This window comes from Lethenteron reissneri, chromosome 55 (assembly GCF_015708825.2).
Source record: "Lethenteron reissneri isolate LAM-NWPU_2019-01 chromosome 55, ASM1570882v1, whole genome shotgun sequence".
Classification (NCBI taxonomy): domain Eukaryota; kingdom Metazoa; phylum Chordata; class Hyperoartia; order Petromyzontiformes; family Petromyzontidae; genus Lethenteron; species Lethenteron reissneri.
Genome location: NC_083833.1, coordinates 8,414,371 through 8,436,020, shown reverse-complemented (window position 1 = coordinate 8,436,020; position 21,650 = coordinate 8,414,371). Strand labels below are relative to the sequence as shown.

The following is a 21,650-nucleotide window of genomic DNA, read 5'->3' as shown; positions in this document are numbered from 1 at the left end:
AAAAATCCACACGACCACGGAGAGAGAGAGACGCACACTTCAACTATTCAGCAGGCGTTGGGGTCGGACTCGAACCCACGACCTCCCGTATACCAGGCGAGGCAGTTAACATCTCCTAGCCACCGCAAGATCACTTGCCTTAGACAGTCTCTTTAAAGGCTATGATGGGGGGTACCCATTTGCGCGTGTGTGTGCGTGCGCACGCATCTGCAGGGAGGTGCCGGAGGAGGTGACGGGGCTCAAGGAGTTCACGACGGAGTTGATCGTGGAGGGCGCCGTCCTCTGCCTGCGCGTCATCAACCCGGCGGCCGGCGGCGGTCTCAGCCACGTGCTCCCACCGGGAATGTCGGCGAGATTCCGGCTGGGGATGAGCCTGGCGCAGGCCTGCCAGGTGCGGGTGGCTGTGTGACCCCCACAACAGAGAGACGAAAGATTTATTCCGTTATAGCCTCAACAGACTGTTGGGGCGAGTGCTGTTAGCGAGTAGCACTTATGAAGGCCGGCACGGCGCACGAGGGGGGTGGGTGGCCAACACTACGCCCGGCCGCCTTTGTCTCCCCAGTGGTGATGTTTACACACCCCACCAGATACTCGTTTGAGGCTGAGTCGACCTAGCGGAGGCCCATAACCAATTCAGATAATTCGCCGCTGGTGTTGGCCGTGAGCGGAAATCAGAACTCGGCTCTCGCCGGGTTCGTAGCGCAGTGCGCTAACCGCTGTGACCCACGCGCACGCTCGCACTGATGCGTATTAGCACGTATCACATTTTCTTGGTTCTTTCGGTAAAGTCACGTAGAATGGAAATAATAAAATAAAAATAAAACATAATAAATTATTCTCACGACGTTTCGGCCACAACGCAAGTAGCCGTCCTCAGGTGGAGAACAGGTCTGTCAATGAGACAGAGTCTGAATGACAAGCCCCAGGCTTGGAGCGACTAGCCTGGGGCTTGTCATTCAGACTCTGTCTGTACAGACCTGTTCTCCACCTGAGGACGGCTACTTGTGTTGTGGCCGAAACGTCGTGAGAATTATTTCATTATGTTTTATTTTTATTATTTTATTATATCCATTCTACGTGACTTTACCGAAAGAACCAAGAAGATGAATCCCTGCAGTCACGAAAGCTTTAAATCGAAACGTATCACATTCTCACACACGACACACAAACACAAGCACACACGGAGACGCACGTCCCCCATGGCAAGTGCTTTTACTGCTGTTGCTGCTCTTGTTTCTGCTGATACTGCTGGTACTGATGCTGCTGCCACTAATGCTGATACTGATGCTGTTGCTTTTGCTGCTGCTCCTCTCCTACTGCTGCTGCTACTCGTGGTGCTGCTGCTGTTGCTGCTACTTATGCGGCTGCTGTTGCTGCTACTGCTACAGCTCTTCTACTACTGCTGCTGCTACTACTGCTGCTACTGCTCCCCTCCTGCCAGAGGTCGCAACCGGGTACCCGATACCCGTACCCTACCCGATACCCTGCTACCCGTACCCGGCCGGGTACGGGTACTCATTTGCGACCCTGGTGCGGCCGGGTATGGGTAGGCCGTGAGTCACTGGTGAGTAACCGTTTGTCACTCATTTCCCAACGTCTTGTCTCTTCTCACAATTCAAGTTCCTAGAATCAACCCACCCGCGCCTGCAACATGGCCTCATCTCAGACGTCGCAATCGGGTACCCGTACCCGTACCCTACCCGTACCCGGCCGGGTACGGGTAGCCGGGTATCGGGTAGGGTACGGGTACCCGTTTGCGACCCTGGTGTGGCCGGGTACGGGTAAGGAATCAAACCCCGTTTGCGACCTCTGCCTCCTGCTGATACTGCCACTGCTGCTACTGATGTTGCCACCGCTGCTGCTATTGCAGGAGCTGGGCTACCCGGGTGAGATCGGCTACCAGACGTTCCTGTACAGTAGCGAGTCCGAGATCCGTCGCCTCTTCCTCTTCCTCCTCGAGAAGCTGCCCAAGGAGAGCGCCACCTCTGCCGACCGGCCAGCCGGTACCCGACCCTTGACCCCTGGAGCCTGACCCCTTGATCCCTGCAGCCTGAACTCTTACCTGGGCTATATATATATATATAAGCCTCCGATAAGCGTGGTTGGCTGCGTAGGGTGCGAAAGAAGTTCAACATAATGCATATAAATATAAGCAGAACTCCATATCTGTGTGGCCACGTAAAAATACATTTTAGTCCATCGGACTGTTGACTCTCCAAACCCACAGCATCTCGCAGAAATGTATTCTGAGCAAGCGAACTGGATCGATGTTTAATATTCCGTCGGTCAATCGACTAAATTGGCGTGAACCGTCCCAGCTCTCAACGTCGTCACGGACCGGCACCCAAGTGCGCGCTTGCAGGCGGCCGCTTGCTGCGTGCGCACTCTTGCCGCACGCAGAGACGTTGCTGCCAGCGGGGGGCGGGGGGTGGGGGGAGGGCCCGAGGCTGAAGGAAAACCGCGTTCCGCCAGCTCGCTTCGTTACGTTATGAGCGCGATGCAAATGCAAGTGTCGTGGTTATCATTAAGGTTTAGGTTTTTAGTGTTGGCACAGGTAGAACCCATCGGGTAATAAATGTTCATTTTCGATGAGGACTTGGTTACACCGTCGACACCTGGTTGCCGTGTCAACAAAGATAATAAACCATGAACAGAGCAATTCAACAACAACTCTCCACACGGTGAAGTTCCGCATGGCAAGGTCGTGCATCAACGCGGCACAAAAAATAGAGCCATGGAGCTGAGAGGTTTCCCCCATGCGTGCATGGGTGCGTGCTTGCGTGCGTGCGTGCGTGCGTGGGTGCGTGTGTGCGTGGGTGTGTGTCGAGCAGTAGTGTGGGGAGTGGTGGCGTAGAGATTGGCGCATTGCGCTACAAACCCGGCGACCCGAATCCGATTCCCACTCACGGCCAACACCCAGTGACAATTATCTGAACTGGTCCTGTGCCTCTCCTAGGTCTACTAAGCCTGAAATGAGTACCTGGTGTGACGTGTAAAAACATCACCACTGGAGAGACAAAGACGGTCTGGCATGGTGCTGACCACCCACCCACTCGTGTGCCATGCTGCCATTCATAGGTGCTTGCTAACAGCACTTGCCCTAACATTGTTAAGGCTATACGGGGGATATTTGTCTTTGTTGAGCAGTAATACAGCAGTTCGCGCACCACTCTACGAACCCGGCGACCCGAGTTCCATTCCCGCTCGCGGCCACCAACTCCAGTGACAATCATCTGAACTGGTCGTGAGCCGCCTCTCTTAGGTCGACTCAGCCTCAAATGAGTACCTGGTGCGGTGTGTAAACATCGCCACTGGCCGTCGTGCTGCCCACCCACCCCCTTCGTGTGCCGTGCCGGCCCTCGCCGATTGCTAATCGCTGACGGCACTTGCCACAACAGTCTGTTAAGGCTATCGGCCCGGCGGGGGAGGGGGGGGAAACCTTTGCTTTTGTCTTTGTGTGCCGCCAGGGAAGATGGCTCTGCTGCAGAGGGCGATAGCCGAGCAGATCCGCATGGAGCTCGCCACCCCCTGGGTGCCTCCGCTCTGCCGGACGCCGCTCCTCCTCTCGGTGCGTGCCCGGCGGCACGCGGCCCTCCCACCCCGCGCGGCGGCGGTGGACGGGTGTCGGGCTCGGTGCGGTTACAAGGGGTTCGGCGGTTCGCTGTTGGGAGTTGCGGTTGAAGTTCGGGGTTCGCCGTGAGGGTTGTGATTAGAGTTAGGGGCCAGGGCGGTGCGGGCTGCACGTTATGGGGGGGTGCAGGGAAGGGACGCATCTTACCCACCTCTTCTCCTGCTTCACCCACCTCTTCTTCAACCCCTGCCGCACCCGTTTAGCCCCCTGCGTCCTGCCGAACAGAAGCTGCGTGATTTGCATGCACGATCTCCCGTGTAACCTCCCCCGTGTGATGAAGATCCCCCATTTAACCTCAACAGAATGTTGGGGCAAGTGCCGTTAGCGAGCACCTATGAAGGCCGGCACGGCACGTGAAGGGGGTCGACACCGCACCTGGCCGCCTTTGTCTTCCTAATGCTGATGTTTACACACCGCACCGTGTGTTCGTCTTAAGGCCGCGTCGAGGCCCAGGACCGGTTCGGGTATTTACCGCTGTTATTGGTCGTGAGCGGGAATCGTTAACCGCTCCGCTAGAGCGCACTGACACGCGTGTGACCGTGTGTGCGTGGAGCAGTGGCGCAGTGGTTAGCGTGCCGCGCTATGAACAGCACTTTCCCCCCGAGGGGAAGTTTCGCAACTTTCTGTGATCCACCCACTCTTCCACAGCGCTGGATTGCAGGCGTTGCACCACCGTACGGCAATTATCGTCGCCTCCTGCCTGCCTCGTGGCCCAGGTCACTCTTGGGCGGGCAAATGAGACTCACCCTGGTCTCGTTGAGTTCTCACTCTGGTTGAACGAAAATCAGCTTCAACTTAAAACTCGGGAGCGCCGTTTGATCGTGGCCGGAAGGGTTGACAGGCGATGGATGTGAAGGTCCGTGAGGGCTATACGGGGAATCTTTGTCCGTGTGTGTGTGGTTGAGTGTCCGCAGGACCCCAGCAGGCCCGTGCCATTCCGCTCCGTCCCGCTCTCCGTCCCCGCCGACGTCACCGACAAGACCTTGCGCATCCCAAAAGGTGAGGCTGGTGTCCACCTCCTGGTATCTACCTCCTGGTGTCTACCTACTGGTGTCCACCTCCTGGTGTCCCTCTACTGGTGTCCACCTACAGCTGTCCACCTCCAGGTGTAGGCCTTCAACTGTCCTTCTACAAGTGTGTGTCCACCAGCAGGTGCCGCCCTACGGGTGTCTGCCTACCAGTGTCTGCCTACCAGTGTCTGCCTGCAAGTGTCTGCCTACCAGTGTCTGCCTGCAAGTGTCTGCCTACCAGTGTCTGCCTGCAAGTGGTGCAGTGGCTAGGAGATGTTAACTACCTCGCCTGCTGTGCAGGAGGTCGTGGGTTCGATCCTGACCCTGATGCCTGCTGCTGTAGATTTTTCGTTTGCGTGTCTCTCTCTCCCTGTGGCCGCGTGGATTTTTTTCCGAGTCTTCCGATTTTTCCCCTCCACATTTAGAAACATGTATGTGTGTTGAAATTCTTTCGCGCCGTACGTAGCCAACCGTGGCTGTTATCAATTTCGGCACGGTAAGCCACCTCGTCGAGCTATGATTGGTGGGCAGGTCGCTTCTGAAAAAGAGCTACATCGCTTAGTGGGGTCTTAGCTGGTAAAATAAAACATAGTTTAGTTTTAAGTGTCCGCCTGCTGGAGTCCATCTAGAGGTGTCCACCTGCTGAAATCCACCTTCAGGTGTCCACCTACAGGCGTAGACGTGGGGGCACACAGCAATGAGTACAGGACAACAGTGGATTGTCTTCTGCACCGCCCTCTGCTGGACACCGCGCGAAATGAAGTGGCGGCCGCAACGCGCCCCCCGCCTCCTGCCCCCCGGGCCCGCCTAGGTTCCCCGCTTTCTTTCCGCCACCCGCGGATTTCCGTGCGAGGGCTTCCGCGGATTTCCGCTAAGTTAAACTGCGCAGCCTCGCGCCCGCGCGTCCCAGCGGAGAGAATGGGAAGGCGATTTCCACCCACGGCGGAGCGGACTAACGAGCTGCGCTATTAGCGGGGGCGATGGCGCGGAGAGCACCCCCCCCCCCACCATCGGGACGCTTCTGTTAGCGTTTCGTCAGCCAATTATCGGCGTCACCCAGGCGAGGCTGTGGCGGTGGTGGCGATGGTGGGCGGTGGTGCCCGCAGACTTGGGTTAGTGCCGTGGGGGGGATTTGGGGTGTGGGGGAGGGGTTTTTGGAGGCTTGGAGAAGTCGTTAAAGGCGACGCCTCATTAGCCACGTGATGAGACCCTGTTGTAGGGTGCACGTGCGTGTGTGTGCGAGTTCGTAGCTGTGCGCTGAGCGGCTTGTGATGGGAAAGTATTCAGTGTGTTTTTTGAGTTCCTGCACATGTGTGTGTGTTTGTGGTGTCGCGGTTAGCGCGCTGCGCTACGAACCCGGCAACTTGGGTTCGATCCCGCTCACGGCCATCGCCAGTGACGATTATTTGAACCGCTCCTGGGCCTCCCATAGGTCGACTCAAATGAGTAAATATTGCCAGTAGGGAGACTAAGGTGGTCGAACGTGGCTCTGACCACACCAGGTGTTTGCTAACAGCACAGTCTGTTAAGACGATACGGGGGATCTTTGTCTTTGTGTGTGTCTACCGCAGGCGTGCAGGCGTACTGGAGCGAGGTGCTGCCCCCGGTGTCCGGGCAGTGTCCGAGCCCCGCGCGCGTGGCCGCAGCCGTGCTCGAGAACAACGCGGCCGGCGTGAGCGCCGCTCAGGAGTGGGACGCCGAGTGGAACAACCAGGGGCTCGCGTCCCGACTCACCCCGGAGGTGAGCGGGGGGGTGAGCGAGTGGGTGTGCGAATGGGTAAGTGGGTGAGTGACCGAGCGAGTGAACCAGTGGGTGAGTGGGTGGGTGAGTGGGACGCCGAGTGGAACAACCAGGGGCTCGCGTCCCGACTCACCCCGGAGGTGAGCGGGGGGGTGAGCGAGTGGGTGTGCGAATGGGTAAGTGGGTGAGTGACCGAGCGAGTGAACCAGTGGGTGAGTGGGTGGGGTGAGTGGGACGCCGAGTGGAACAACCAGGGGCTCGCGTCCCGACTCACCCCGGAGGTGAGCGGGGGGGTGAGCGAGTAGGTGAGCGAATGGGTAAGTGGGTGAGTGACCGAGCGAGTGAACCAGTGGGTGAGCGGGTGGGTGAGTGGGACGCCGAGTGGAACAACCAGGGGCTCGCGTCCCGACTCACCCCGGAGGTGAGCGGGGGGGTGAGCGAGTGGGTGTGCGAATGGGTAAGTGGGTGAGTGACCGAGCGAGTGAACCAGTGGGTGAGTGGGTGGGTGAGTGGGACGCCGAGTGGAACAACCAGGGGCTCGCGTCCCGACTCACCCCGGAGGTGAGCGGGGGGGTGAGCGAGTGGGTGAGCGAATGGGTAAGTGGGTGAGTGACCGAGCGAGTGAACCAGTGGGTGAGTGGGTGGGTGAGCGGGTGGGTGAGTGGGACGCCGAGTGGAACAACCATGGGCTCGCGTCCTGACTCACCCCGGAGGTGAGCGAGTGAGTGGGTGGGTGGGTAGGTGGGTGAGTGGGTGGGTGGGTGGGTGAGTGGGTGGGACACCGAGTGAAACAACCAGGGGCTCGTGTCCCGACTCACCCCGGAGGTGAGCAAGTGAGTGAGGGAGAAGGGTGGGTGAGTGAGTTTGACTTAAGTGAGCGTGTTTGTTTCTATGTGAAGGGAACATACCTCGTGTTTCCACATGACTGTCTCTCTCCGCACACTCGCTGACCCGAGCGTACGCGTGTGTGTGTGGCTGCGTGCGTTTGTGCGTGTGCATGAGTGTGTGCGTTTGTGCGTGTGTGCATGAGTGTGTGCGTTTGTGTGTGTGCATGAGTGTGTGCGTTTGTGCGTGTGTGCGTGAGTGTGTGCGTTTGTGTGTGTGCGCGAGTGTTTGCGTGTGTGTGTGCGTTTGTGCGTGTGCGTGAGTGTGTGCATGTGTGCGTGCGTGAGTTTGTGCGTGTGTGCGTGCAAGCAGGAGTACCGTCTGCGCAAGCGCGAGCGCCTGCACAAGAAGGTGCGCGAGCAGTTCCGGCAGGCCGTGACACGAGGGCTCGCCGACCCCGTCTCGGCGCTGGGGGTCACGGCGGGGGTCCTGCCGGGGGGAGGGGGCGCCCCTGCGGGGACGGCAGCGGTCAAGGGGTCCCGCTTCGTGCACACAGAGAAGCTCATCTTCACGCAGGTTCGTGCGTGCGCGTACGAATGTGTGTCGGTGTGTGCAGGTGTTTGTGTGTGTGTGTGCGTGCATCATGGATACATGCCGGGTCCAAGCAAGAGCATCTGCTGGACTACATAGTGACGGACCAGCGAATGCGAGCCCATGTCCTTGACACCAGGACCTACCGTGGAGCTGATCTGCCCTCTGACCATCGACTAGTCATCTGTAAGATGCGCCTGCCTTTCTTCCACTCCGGTGGTGGGTGTACACCCAGGATCCCATTCCAACCAAAAGTGGCCTGGTCTCAGTTAGCTGATGAAAGTTGCAAGCGAGAATTTCATCATCGCTTGCAGCTGGGGTTGGCATCGTCCCCCACTCCACCTGATGTCGAGGGTAAATGGGCGAGGTTTAAGACTGTGACTCATGCAGCTGCAATGGCTGCTTTGGGTACGCGGTCCAGACCTCCCCAGAAACCCTGGCTGACAGAGGAGGTGTTCAGGTTAATCGAGAAAAAGCGACAGGCCCACTCTCATCGCCTACAGCATCCCACGTCAGAGAATGAGGAGGTTTACCGCAGCCTTCGCTCAGAAGTTCGGAGAGCCGTAAGGCGCTGTAAGGATGGGTGGTGGTCGCGGGTTGCTGAGGAGATGGAGTCTGCCTCAGTGGCCCGTGATCACAAATCACTATTTAACTCCATCAAAAAAGTAACCTGCAGCGCCACACCTATTACCATCATTAGAGGAAAAAACGGTGATCCAATCTCCGACCCCCAGGAACAGGTTTGCAGATTTGCTGAGCATTTCTGTGAGGTCCTGGGGGAGGGAAATTCTCTCAGCCAGGAAAACATCATGGCACAAAGTGGTGATAACCCTGCTGAGGCTGCGGTGCCTCAAATATTGGAAGAGGTCACCCCCTGTGAGTGGCTGGCTGAGGTGCCAGCTGTTGAGGAAGTACTGAGGGCGATCCGGAGTCTGAGACCAGGGAAGGCACCGGGCAGAGATGATCTCCCAAGCGAAATGCTGAGGGAGGGTGGCGTTTGTGCACAGACTGCCCTATATGACATCATAACAACAGTCTGGACCACTGGACGGGTTCCGCAGGACTGGAAGGATGCCCTGGTGGTCCCCCTCTTTAAGAAGGGGGACCGTACCGACTGTAACAATTACAGGGGCATCTCACTCCTCAGTGTGCCGGGTAAGGTCCTGGCAAGGATTATTCAACATCGCCTTGCTAGGCACGCTGAGGAGAGGCTTGCGGAGCCCCAATGCGGTTTCAGGAAAGGGCGGTCCTGCACAGATGCCATATTTTCTGTCCGTCTGCTACAGCAGAGGTGTAGGGAATTCCAAAAAGACCTACATCTCTGCTTTATTGACCTGGTCAAGGCCTATGATACCATCAGTAGGACTGGGCTCTGGGTTGTTCTTCGTGCTTTCGGAGTCCCTGACCCTCTGCTCACGATCATTAAGGACCTTCATGATGGTGAGCGGGCCCGGGTAAAACTACGTGGCCGGGAGTCGGAGCCTTTCCCTGTACACCTTGGGGTGCGACAGGGATGTCCTCTGGCTCCCACATTATTTAACATCTATTTTGACCGCGTAGTTCGTGAAGCCTTCAATAGCTGTACCGGGGGAATTTCCATTTGGTACAGATATAATGGGAGGCTGATCGATGCCCGGGTGCGATCAAGGGATGGCTCCCTATTGGTCAACCACGTTATGTATGCCGATGATTTGGTAATAGCTGCTCATTCAGAAGAGGAGTTGGAGACGCTGCTGCTGAGACTGGAGCGTGCCACTAAGAGGTGGGGCCTTACCATCAGCCCCACCAAAACTAAGCACCTGCCTGGGTATTTTGTACCATCGGACACTCCACCCCCACAACTCCCAATTGGTGATGGGGCAGTTGTGGAGAGAGTGGAGAGTTTCCCATACCTGGGCAGTGTGCTTATGACCGGCTCCAGTTTATCAGCAGAGGTCTCACTCCGAATCAGTCGAGCGGCAATATCTTTTCATCGGTTGCGTATCGCTGTGTGGAAGCTACCTGGTCTGTCGCTCCGCACGAAGCTTCAGGTCTTCTCGGCCACGGTCATTCCCTCCCTTCTCTACGCTTGCGAAACGTGGACCCCCCTAGTGGAGCATCTTCGCCGGTTGGAAACATTTAGGCTGGCCTGCCTACGATCCATCCTGGGTTTAACCAGGCTGGATTGTGTGAGGAGCTCACAAATCCTTGAAAGATCTGGGCAAAGTCCCATCAGTGAGCTCCTCCGGCAGGCAAGGCTGCGTTGGCTGGGTCATGTAGCCCGCATACCCAGCCACCGCATGCCTAAACAGCTTTTGTTCGGCCGGATCGAGGGGGCTAGACGGGCGCGGCACGGGCTGGAGAAGAGATGGAGTGATGTGGTACAGGAGGACGTGGAGCTGAGTGGACTTGCCGATGACTGGTACCAGCGGTGTCAAGATCGGCCTCAGTGGAGGAGGCTCGTGAAGGACGCTACTGGGCAGTTGGAAGCAGTCGCCCTCCAACAACAACGGAGGGCGGAGGAGCGACGCTCACAACAACGAGCGGAGCGCCGGGTGGCTAAAGCACAGCAAGTTGGTACAGTAGGGGGCACAGGTGGTGCATCAGCCAGTCATCTCGGTCATCTCGGTCAGTCGACCCGTGGCACCTGGGTCTGCCCCGTGACCTCCTGCCAGCGGGCGTTCGACACTTCACGTGGCCTCAAGGTGCACTTGGCCTGGCACAAGCATCGTGGTGACGTCACCGCCACTTAGTGGCGAATGGCGGTTGTTGTTGGTTGTTGTTGTTGTGTGCGTGCGCTAATGGGCATCAGCCCCACCAAAACTAAGCACCTGCCTGGGTATTTTGTACCATCGGACACTCCACCCCCACAACTCTCAATCGGTGATGGGGCAGTTGTGGAGAGAGTGGAGAGTTTCCCATACCTGGGCAGTGTGTTCATGACCGACTCCGGTTTAACAGCAGAGGTCTCACTCCGAATCAGTCGAGCGGCCATATCTTTTCATCGGTTGCGTAACACTGCGTGGAAGCTCCCTGGTCTGTCGCTCCGCACGAAGCTTCACGTCTTCTCGGCCACGGTCATTCCCTCCCTTCTCTACGCTTGCGAAACGTGGACCCCCCTAATGGAGCATCTTCGTCGGTTAGAAACATTTAGGCTGGCCTGCCTACGATCCATCCTGGGTTTAACCAGGCTGGATTGTGTGAGGAGCTTACAAATCCTTGAAAGATCTGGGCAAAGTCCCATCGGTGTGCTCCTCCGGCAGGCAAGGCTGCATTGGCTGGGTAATGTAGCCCGCATGCCCAGCCACCGCATGCCTAAACAGCTTTTGTTCGGCCGGATAGAGGGGGCTAAACGGGCACGGCACGGGCTAGAGAAGAGATGGAGTGATGTGGTACAGGAGGACGTGGAACTGAGTGGACTTGCCGATGACTGGTACCAGCGGTGTCAAGATCAGCCTCAGTGCAGTAGGCTCGTGAAGGACGCTACTGGGCAGTTGGAGGCAGTCGCCCTCCAACACCAACAGAGGGCGGAGGAGCGATGCTCACAACAACGAGCGGAGCGCCGGGTGGGGTAAAGCACAACAAGTTGGCACAGTAGGGGGCACAGGTGGTGCATCAGCCAGTCATCTCGGTCATCTCGGTCAGTCGACCCGTGGCACCTGGGTCTGCGCCGTGACCTCCTGCCAGCGGGCGTTCGACACTTCACGTGGTAGCCTCAAGGTGCACATGGCCTGGCACAAGCGTTGTGGTGACGTCACTGCCACTTTGTGGCAAATGGCGGTTTGTTGTTGCTAACGGGCAACATCGGTGACGCATATCTGAACCGGTCCTTGGCCTCCACTAGGTCGACTCAGCCTTAAACGAGTACCCGGTGCGGGGTGTCAACATGAGAATTTGAGAGACAAAGGCGGTGGGGAGTTGTGCCGGTCACCCACCGCCTTGTGCGCCGCTCTAACGGCACTTGCACCGACAATCTGTTAGAGGCTATATGGGGCATCCCTGTCTTTTTGTGCGTGCACGAGTGAGTGCATGTTCGCGGGTGTCTCTTTAGCATTAGTATTGTTTACCCAGGAAAACCTCGGCAAGTCTCATTGCCAAGAGGGTATTGCCAAGTTTTCACAGTCGGGATTCCAACAGAGCAGTATGCGGTGGCATTCTTTTCAATTTGGCAAATTTTGGACCGTTAAGCCGGTAGACAAGGACGAACTCCTGTCCGAACGACGTCGCGGGATCTTTAACGGCCACCTCTCAGTGGCGCGCGGCATTCTCGCGGCTACAACCGCAGTAATAACCGGGGCGGCCGGCGGATCCAGCCGCACCGCGAGCGGCGATGTTGCACACGCCTGCGTGCGGTGTGCGTGTGTACCCATACGCGCGCACGCACTCCACGCGCGGGGCTTTAGCTGGCGCCCGTGGTTTGACACCTGTTCCCGTCTTGGCTGCTGCAGGAGCAGGACAAGCCGGAGCTGTTGGCTTCTCCCGGCGATCGCCGCGCCGTCAGCGAGGACACCGAGCAGGTGCGGCGGCGGCACCGTCTTCACCGCCAGCGGCACCGTCGCCACGGCCGTCTTTGTTTTTGTCTTTGCCGTCCGCCGCCACCGTTGTCATCAAATTTGCGCTACCATTGCTACCTCCGCCGTTGGCGCCACCACCATCGTCATCATCGTCACCGTTGTCATCATCGCCATTTCCGCTACCTTCATCGCCATCATCATCAGCACCAACGCCATCATCGGCACGACGACCTTAATCACCGTCGTCGTCGTCATCGCTACCGACTTTATCACCACTACGATCGAGCCCACTGCCGACCACACACCATCATCACCACTGTCATTGCCGTGGTCATCATTACCATCATTACCATCACCATGACTACCACGACCGTCATCAGCATTGCCATCACTATCACCTCCACCACCGCCGTCACCATCGCCATCACCACCACAGTCATCTTCACCACCACCACCATCGTCATCACTGTCCACATGATCGCCACCACCACCGCCGCTGTTATCATCACCGCCACCGTTGTCATCGCCGCCATCATCGCCACCTCCACCGCCCCGTTTGCCCGTGCAGGATGTGCAGGCCCGGCGAGCGAGGGAGGCGGAGGAGCTGCAGGAGCGGCTGCAGCGCACGGCGGCACAGGTGGAGGCCCTGGAGCTGGACGCTCGGCGGCTGCGAGGGGGATTCATGCAGGCAAGGGCACGCACACACACAGACACGCATACACACGTACACACACACACACACGTACATACACACACGTACACGCACGCACACACACACACACGCACACACGTACACGCACACACACACACACACGTATACACACGTACACACGTACACGCACACACACACACGCACACACGTACACACGTACACACACGCACACGTACACGCACACACGCACACGTACACGCACACAAGCACACGTACACGCACACACGTACACGCACACACGTACGCACACACGCACACGCACGCACACACGCACACATGTACATGTACATGCACGCACACACATGGACACACACGTACACGCACGCACACGTACACGCACACACACGTACACGCACGCACACACGTACACACGCATATATACACACACACATGGACACACAAATGTACATGCACACACAAATGTACACACGCGTACACAGCACACACGCACACATGTGCACGCACGCACATGTAGTGGGTTCAACCGAGTTGCACTCTTAGACTTGGAGGCAGCGCATTTATTTAGTTCCAGCACAACGGGGAGACTACTTCCCCTTTAACACGACAACAACCTAGGGCGGTGAGCTCCCTGGCTAACTACACTGGTTACCGAGTAACTATTAACTCCGGACCCGGGACCAACAGCATCCTGCCCGGCTCCACGTGCTGGAAGACTCGCAGAACGGAGATCTGATAATTGTTTTTTTACCCTTCTATCAGCCATAATGCAAACACAAAAACATAACTCAACATAACTCTGATAATATATGCATTAGTGCATATATTATCAGAGTGGGGGAGTTAACATCTCCCCGTGTCCGTCAGGTGGAGGAGGAGCTAGGGGCGAGTCAGCAGGCCCTGGCCGAGCACCGAGAATCTTTCCGCGTGCGCAAGGCGACCCTTGACCTCCTGCCCGACGCCCACAACAATGCTGCCAAGTTGCAGGTGACTCCCTGACCCCCCCCCCCCACCACCCCCTACCACCCCCCACACCCGCCCGCCCCCCCGACCCCCTGACCTCTGCTTTCTCACCTCAACCAATCAAGGGTCAAGTGATGGAGCCGACTATCTGTATTGAGTGTATGTGTGCGCCTGTGTGTTTGTGTAAGTACGCGTGTTTCTCTTTCTGCGCGTGCATCTCTGTGCGTGTCTTAAGTGTGCGCGTGTGTATCTCTGCGCGTGGTGCTGGCCTCCCCACCCCCCTTCGTGTGCCTCGCACTTGCCCTGACAGTCTGTTCAAGCCGTACGGGGGGGATCTTTGTCTTTTTGTATGCGTGTGGTGTAGGCGGTGGTGGAGAGCAGTGCGAAGAGAGTGCTCGCCCTCACCGCTCAGTGGGAGTCTCACCGCTCTCCGCTCGTGCAGCAGCTCCGAGAGCTCAAGGAGCTGGGACTGTCCTGCCAGGTGAGTCCGTGAGCGTGTACCTAGCCTGGCACAAGCGCTGCGCTTAACAGCGCCGTCGCTCAGTGGGCAGTGCCGCCGGGCGTTGTTGTTGTTGTGGGTGTGAGTGGAGCGGTGGCACAGTGGTTAGCGTGCTACGCTACGAACCCGGTGACCCGAGGTCGATTCCCGTTCACGACCAATAATAGCGGCGAATATATATGAACCGGTCCTGGGCCTCACCTAGGTCGACTCGGCCTTAAATGAGTACCTTTTACGGTGTGTAAACATCAGCAGTCTGGAGTCCAAGGTGGCCGGACGTGGTGCTTGCCTTACCACCCCATTGCGGGACGTTTCAGCCTCGCGAACAGCACTTGCCCCAACAGCCTGCTAAAGGCTACACAGTGGATCTTTGTCTCTTGTATCTCTGCGTGCGCGTGCAACTGTGTGTCTGTGTTGCTGCGTGACTGTGTGTTCGTGTGACAGTGTGACCGTGTGTCAGTGTGTCCGTGTGTCCGTGTGACCTTATATCCGTATGACCGCGTGTCTGTGTGACCATGTGACCGTGCGACCGTGTGTGTGCGTGCGCATCTTCCTGCAGGAGGCATCGTCTCGGCGCGTGGCCCAGATCCGCGAGATGAGGGTGAAGATGAAGAGCACGGCCGAGGAGGTGCGCAACAAGGAAGACCTCCACCGCCAGCTGGTACGTGCACACGTGCGTGCGTACTGACATCACGTACTCGTGTGCGTACGCACACACATTTGTCTCTATGCGAGGCTGTGGGTCTCTGTGGATCTGTGGATGGGTGCAGTGGTGTAGCGGTTAGCGCGCCGCTCTACAAACCTGTCGACCCGAGTTCGATTCCCGCTCACGGCCAACACCGGTGACGATCAATCTGTACTGGTTCCGGGCCTCTCCTAGGTCGACTCATCCTCAAACGAGTACCTGGCGAGATGTGTAAACATCGCCACCGGGAAGACAAATGCGGCCGCACGTGGTGCTGGCCACCCACCTCCTTTGTGCGCCGTGCCCGGCACTTGCCCCGACAGTCTGTTCAGGTAGTAGGTTTTTACCCTTTAAACTGGTACAAAACTGACACCTTTATACAAGGCATCATGTTTGCAATAACCGCAATACAAGCAGTCAAAATGCAAACAAAAAGAAACAACTCTGATAATGGTAATGATATGCACTGTCCTTGAAGTTGATTGGTCCACACCCGAGACAGCTTTCCTTAGAGCCTAGTCTCCATTGGTGTTGGACCAGATGACGCCAAAAGGCGCACAACGGGAGGGGCGGGGGGGAGGGATCGATGCTGAACTTCTTTCGCGTCTCCACGTGGCCAGCCGTGCTAATCGGGAAGTGCGGAACCTCGTGCAGGCCTCCGACTACGAGTCGATGCCGAAGGACGTCGCGCGAGCGGCCTACACCCAGCGCATCCTGGAGATCGTGGCCAACATCAAGCGGCAGAAAGAGGAGATCGGCAAGGTGGACCCCTCCGACACGCCTCCTCCTCTCTCCCCCACGGCCTCGGAGTCCTCTCTTCCTCCCGTCACCCCCGTCACTCTTGGCGTCTCGTGCGCGTCTTGTGGGTGGGGGTGGTTCGCGGCTCTACCCGTGGCGAGATGTTAACTACCTCACCTGGTATACAGGAGGTTGCGAGTTTCAATCCCGACACCGAAGCCGGCTGTGTGTTTGGAGTTTGCGTGTTCTCCCCGTGGTTGTGTGGATTTTTCTCCGGGTTCTCCACGTTCAGAATCGACATCGCGCGTTCAGAGCCATTTGGCTGCTGTAAATTCCCACACGATGATGAGCCACGTGACCGTGTACGTGCGTGGCGGTGGGCGCGCTGCACTACGACCCCGACTCACGGAGACCCATAGACTCGCGTAGAGAGCCACGAGAGCTTTGAACGTTTAAATCATCATCTATATTGATAACTCATTTCTGTAGAATAGATGTTTTGTTTACTTTGCCTGTAGACTAATATTACCCATCGACTTGCATTGCTCAAATACTAACTTTACCCACAGACTAACATTGCCCATAGACTAACATTGCTCATAGACGAGCATTGCATACGTGCAGACATTACAGACCCGTAAAAGATTTCGCACTCGGTGGCAAAAGGTTTGCGCGCAGACCGAGGCGTTCTGGGGTCAGCCTGGGACAACCGTTGGATCGACCCCCACGAGACCCCATTAAGTTATTTTGGAGGAAGAGGGAGGAGGAAATTCGAGTGGTCGGCACTTGAAAGGAGGAGTCTCCCATCTGCAGTTTGCCACCAGCGGGGGGTTCCCGGGTCCGGATGGTTTTGCCGCGTGCGCGCGGTTACACTTTAGTGGGGAGCAGATGTTGCGGCGAAAACCGTGGCCGCGGTTACTTTGGTGTTCACCCGGGGTTGAGGCGGCACGGCCGCGAGATCGACGCTTCACAATTACGCCGCTGTGGCCAATGCCTCGCAGCGAGAAGGGCCCGGGTTCAATCCCCGGCCTCGGCGCCATCGTTCGTGAGAATAGGCCACTTGCGTGCTGGCGTCGCGACGCAAATAATTTGCCAAATTTGAGCGCAACACCGCGGGAGGAGGACGAGGAGGGAAGGCAGCAGCAGCCGCAGCCACGTGGTGAACCGGGCACCGACAGTTCCGCAGCCCCACGTCTACTAAGATGTTCTCGGCTAATTAACGAGTGCGCTTGTCACATGCGGGGAGGGAGCCGGAGCACCCGGAGAAAACGAGGGGGCAACGCTGCCCCATCCAGGTGGGGGCAGGCACTTCCTCGACGCCCGCGGAATGGAGAAGTTTCACAACGTTTCTGTGATCCACGAACCCTCGCTTGCCCGCCCCCCCCTCACCACCACCGTACGCCAATTATCGCCGCCTGCTGCGTGACCCGTGGCCCAGGTCACCCTGGTCTCTTTGAGTTCTCACTCTGGTTGAAACAAATCAGCTTGAACTACAAACTCGGGAGGGCCATTTTATCGTGGCTCGAAGGGCTGACGGGCGATGGACGTTGAAGGCTGTACGGGGGGTCTTTGTCTTTGTCGTGCCAAGGTGCTGGCTGATACCCGTGAGGTGCAGAAGGACATCAATGGGCTGGCTGGAAAACTGGAGCGCACATTTAGCGTTACCGATGAGCTGCTGTTTAAGGTTTGTCATGGGGGGTGGGGGGACGCGTGTGTGTGTGTCCATGTGTGTGTGTGTGTCCGTGTGTGTGTCCGTGTGTGTGTGTAAGTGTCGGAAATGGTGGTGCACTGCACTGCGAACCCGGCGGCCCGAGTTTAATTTGTACCTGGTGTGGTGTGTGAACATCAGGGAAGTCAAGGCAGCCGGGCATGTACACTCACATGGAACTCATACTCTCACACGGAATCCATAGACTCACACGGGGCCCATAGACTCACAAGGGGCCCATAGACTCACACGGAACTCAGACTCACACGGGCCCCAAAGACTCACACGGAACTCATAGACTCACACGCGGCCCATAGACTCACACGGAATCCATAGACTCAACGCCTCGGCGTTACCGCTCGCAGCCGCTACGCCGCCGCCACCATCGTCGGCCTCACCGCCGCCCGGCTGTGCGCGCGTGCGACTTGCTTCCCATACAGGACGCCAAGAAGGACGAGACTGCACGGAAGGCCTACAAGCACCTGGCGGCGCTTCACGAGGTGAGGCCGCGCTCGCCCCGCTCGACGCTCGACGCAGCAACGCCTCGCTTGACGCGGTAGAAACTGACGCGGTGATGAAAAGTGCCATGGCCACGAGATGTTAACTTCCTCGCCTGGTATGCAGGAGGTCGTGGGTTCGATCCGGAGCCTGCCACCTGTTGTATGTTTGGAGTTTGCGTGTCCTGCCCGTGGTTGCCTGGATTTTTCTTCGGCTCCTTCCTGTTTTCCCCTCCACGTTTAGAATCGGCTGCAAAACATTTCCGCCGTGATGACAAGCCACTTCGCTGAGCTATCATTTGTGATGGTCAGGTCGCTTCTAAAAAAAAGAGCTAAACAATCTAGCGCAGTGGGCCTTGCCTGGTAAAATAAAAAAACTGTTTTTTTTTTTACAGTTAAGTTAAATTTCCACGGCGCCTGGACCTCTCCGGCTCGTGAAACCAGGTGGTGCAGTCGCACCACCTGCACACTCCAGCGCTACGCCCCACTGGATGTAAAGATGCATTGATTCATCGTGGTTGAAGGGCGTTTGTCCCCTGGTTAATTTAGACTAAACCGGCGCACGCCACTTGGAGCTCAGCAAGGTCACTCACCGTGTGCCACAAACCTGGCGACCCGGGTTCGATTCCTGCTCACGGCCAACACTGGTGACGATTATCTGAACCGGTCCTGGGCCCCTCCCCTAGGTCGATTCAGCCTCAAATGAGTACCTGGTGCAGTATGTAAATATCGCCACTGGGGAGACAAAGGCGGCCGGGCGCGGTGTTGGCCACCCATCTCCTCGTGTGCCGTGCCGGCCTTCATAGGTGCTCGCTAACAGCACTTGCTCCTACAGTCTGTTAAGGCTATACAGGGGATCTTTATCTTGTGTGTGTGATTGTGTACGTCTGTGTGTGTCCGTGTATCCTTATGTACGTGTGTCCGTGTGTGTGTCCATGTGTCCTTATGTACGTGTTTCCATGTGTGTGTCCGTGTGTGTGTGGTGTCTCTCCCATCTCCCCGCTTCCGCTGTGGGTGAGAAGAATTGCGCTCAGCTGATCCACACGATCGAGGATACGGGCGCGGTGATGCGGGAGATTCGCGACCTGGAGGAGCAGGTGATGGCTGCACACGTGCACGGGGGGGCGTGCGTCCATGTCACTCACACCGCTCACACACACACCGCTTACTCGCTCGCTCACACACACACTCACACACACACAGCTCACTCACACATACAGCTCACTCACCACTTACTCACACACAGCTCACTCATTCACACATACACACACAGCTCACTCGCACACACACACAGCTCACTCACACACACACAGCTCATAGCACTCACACACACAGCTCACTCACACACACACCGCTTACTCGCTCTCTCACACTCACACACATACACACACAGCTCACTCACACACACACAGCTCACTCACACACACACACTCACTCACACACACACAGCTCATAGCACTCACACGCACACAGCTCATAGCACTCACACACACACACAGCTCACTCACACACACACACACAGCTCACTCACACACACACACTCACTCACACACACACAGCTCATAGCACTCACACGCACACAGCTCACTCACACACACACACAGCTCATAGCACACACACACACAGCTCATAGCACTCACACACACAGCTCACTCACACATACAGCTCACTCACCACTTACTCACACACAGCTCACTCATTCACACATACACACACAGCTCACTCGCACACACACACAGCTCACTCACACACACACAGCTCATAGCACTCACACACACAGCTCACTCACACACACACCGCTTACTCGCTCTCTCACACTCACACACATACACACACAGCTCACTCACACACACACAGCTCACTCACACACACACACTCACTCACACACACACAGCTCACTCACACGCACACAGCTCACTCACACACACACACAGCTCACTCACACACACACACAGCTCACTCACACACACACTCACACACACACAGCTCATAGCACACACACACACAGCTCATAGCACTCACACACACACACACACAGCTCACACACACACAGCTCACACACACACACACCGCTCACACACACACAGCTCATAGCACTCACACACACACACACAGCTCATAGCACTCACACACACAGCTCACACACACACACACAGCTCACACACACACAGCTCATAGCACTCACACACACACACACAGCTGATAGCACTCACACACACACAGCTCATAGCACACACACACACAGCTCATAGCACACACACAGCTCACTCACACACACACACAGCTCATAGCACACACACAGCTCACACACACACACAGCTCACTCACTCGCACACACAGCTCACTCACACACACACTCACACACACACAGCTCACACACACACACACAGCTCACTCACACACACACACACACAGCTCACACACACACAGCTCATAGCACACACACACACAGCTCATAGCACACACACAGCTCACTCACACACACACACAGCTCACACACACACAGCTCATAGCACACACACACAGCTCACTCACTCGCACACACAGCTCACTCACTCACACACACACACACAGCTCATAGCACACACACACACAGCTCACTCACACACACACAGCTCACTCACACACACACACAGCTCACACACACACAGCTCACTCACACACACACACAGCTCATAGCACACACACAGCTCACACACACACACAGCTCACTCACTCGCACACACAGCTCACTCACTCACACACACACACACAGCTCACACACACACACACAGCTCACTCACGCACAGCTTACTCTCACACACACACACACAGCTCACACACACACAGCCCACTCGCTCACACCGCTCGCACACACACAGCTCACTCACACACACACACACAGCTCACTCACACACACACAGCTCACTCACACACACACAGCTCACTCACACACACAGCTCACTCGCTCACACACACACACAGCTCACACACACACAGCTCACACACACACACACCGCTCACACACACACAGCTCACACACACACAACTCACTCGCTCACACCGCTCGCACACACTGCACGCCCTCTCCCTGCTCGGCACACGCACGCCGCTTGCGCGCAAACACGCACGCACCCCACCCAGGCATGCAGGAGGGGGCGCCGCTGCTGCAGCTGCTGCTCGGAGGCTGTGATTGGCTCAGTGCCACAACCCCTCAGGGATACGGTGACGTCTCACCCAGGTGCTGCTCGCTAACAGCACTTGGCCCCACCAGTCTGTTAAAGGCTGCGCGGGGGATGTTTATTTTTCGATTTAAAGCTTTCGTGACTGCAGGGATTCATCTTCTTGGTTCTTTCGGTAAAGTCACGTAGAAGGGAAGTAATAAAATAATAAAAATAAAACATAAAACATAATAAAACAATTCTCACGACGTTTCTTCACCTGAAGACGGCTGCTTGCGTTGTAGCCGAAACGTCGTGAGAATTGTTTTATTATGTTTTATTTTTATTATTTTATTACTTCCCTTCTACGTGACTTTACCGAAAGAACCAAGAAGGGGGATGTTTATGTTTGCCTTTTTATTCCCAAGACATTTACACGTATTCGCTTGCGTGCGTTTC

General features: G+C 56.8%; 1 protein-coding gene across 2 annotated transcripts in view; it reads left to right on the top strand.

Annotated features, from left to right (window-relative positions):
* Nucleotides 1-21,650, top strand: part of LOC133356828 (coiled-coil domain-containing protein 22-like) — a 28,211-nt gene that overhangs the window by 5,246 nt on the left and 1,315 nt on the right. The window contains exons 3-17 of one of the 2 annotated variants that reach the window (XM_061574543.1): nt 214-391; nt 1,871-2,003; nt 3,468-3,568; nt 4,537-4,630; nt 6,213-6,382; nt 7,580-7,783; nt 12,226-12,294; nt 12,860-12,979; nt 13,829-13,948; nt 14,289-14,405; nt 14,983-15,084; nt 15,763-15,870; nt 17,435-17,530; nt 17,995-18,054; nt 19,074-19,148. In XM_061574543.1, the coding sequence (XP_061430527.1) occupies nt 214-391; nt 1,871-2,003; nt 3,468-3,568; nt 4,537-4,630; nt 6,213-6,382; nt 7,580-7,783; nt 12,226-12,294; nt 12,860-12,979; nt 13,829-13,948; nt 14,289-14,405; nt 14,983-15,084; nt 15,763-15,870; nt 17,435-17,530; nt 17,995-18,054; nt 19,074-19,148 (1,747 nt within the window). The remainder of the gene's footprint in view (nt 1-213; nt 392-1,870; nt 2,004-3,467; nt 3,569-4,536; nt 4,631-6,212; nt 6,383-7,579; nt 7,784-12,225; nt 12,295-12,859; nt 12,980-13,828; nt 13,949-14,288; nt 14,406-14,982; nt 15,085-15,762; nt 15,871-17,434; nt 17,531-17,994; nt 18,055-19,073; nt 19,149-21,650) is intronic. The other variant, XM_061574544.1, reaches the window with a different exon arrangement.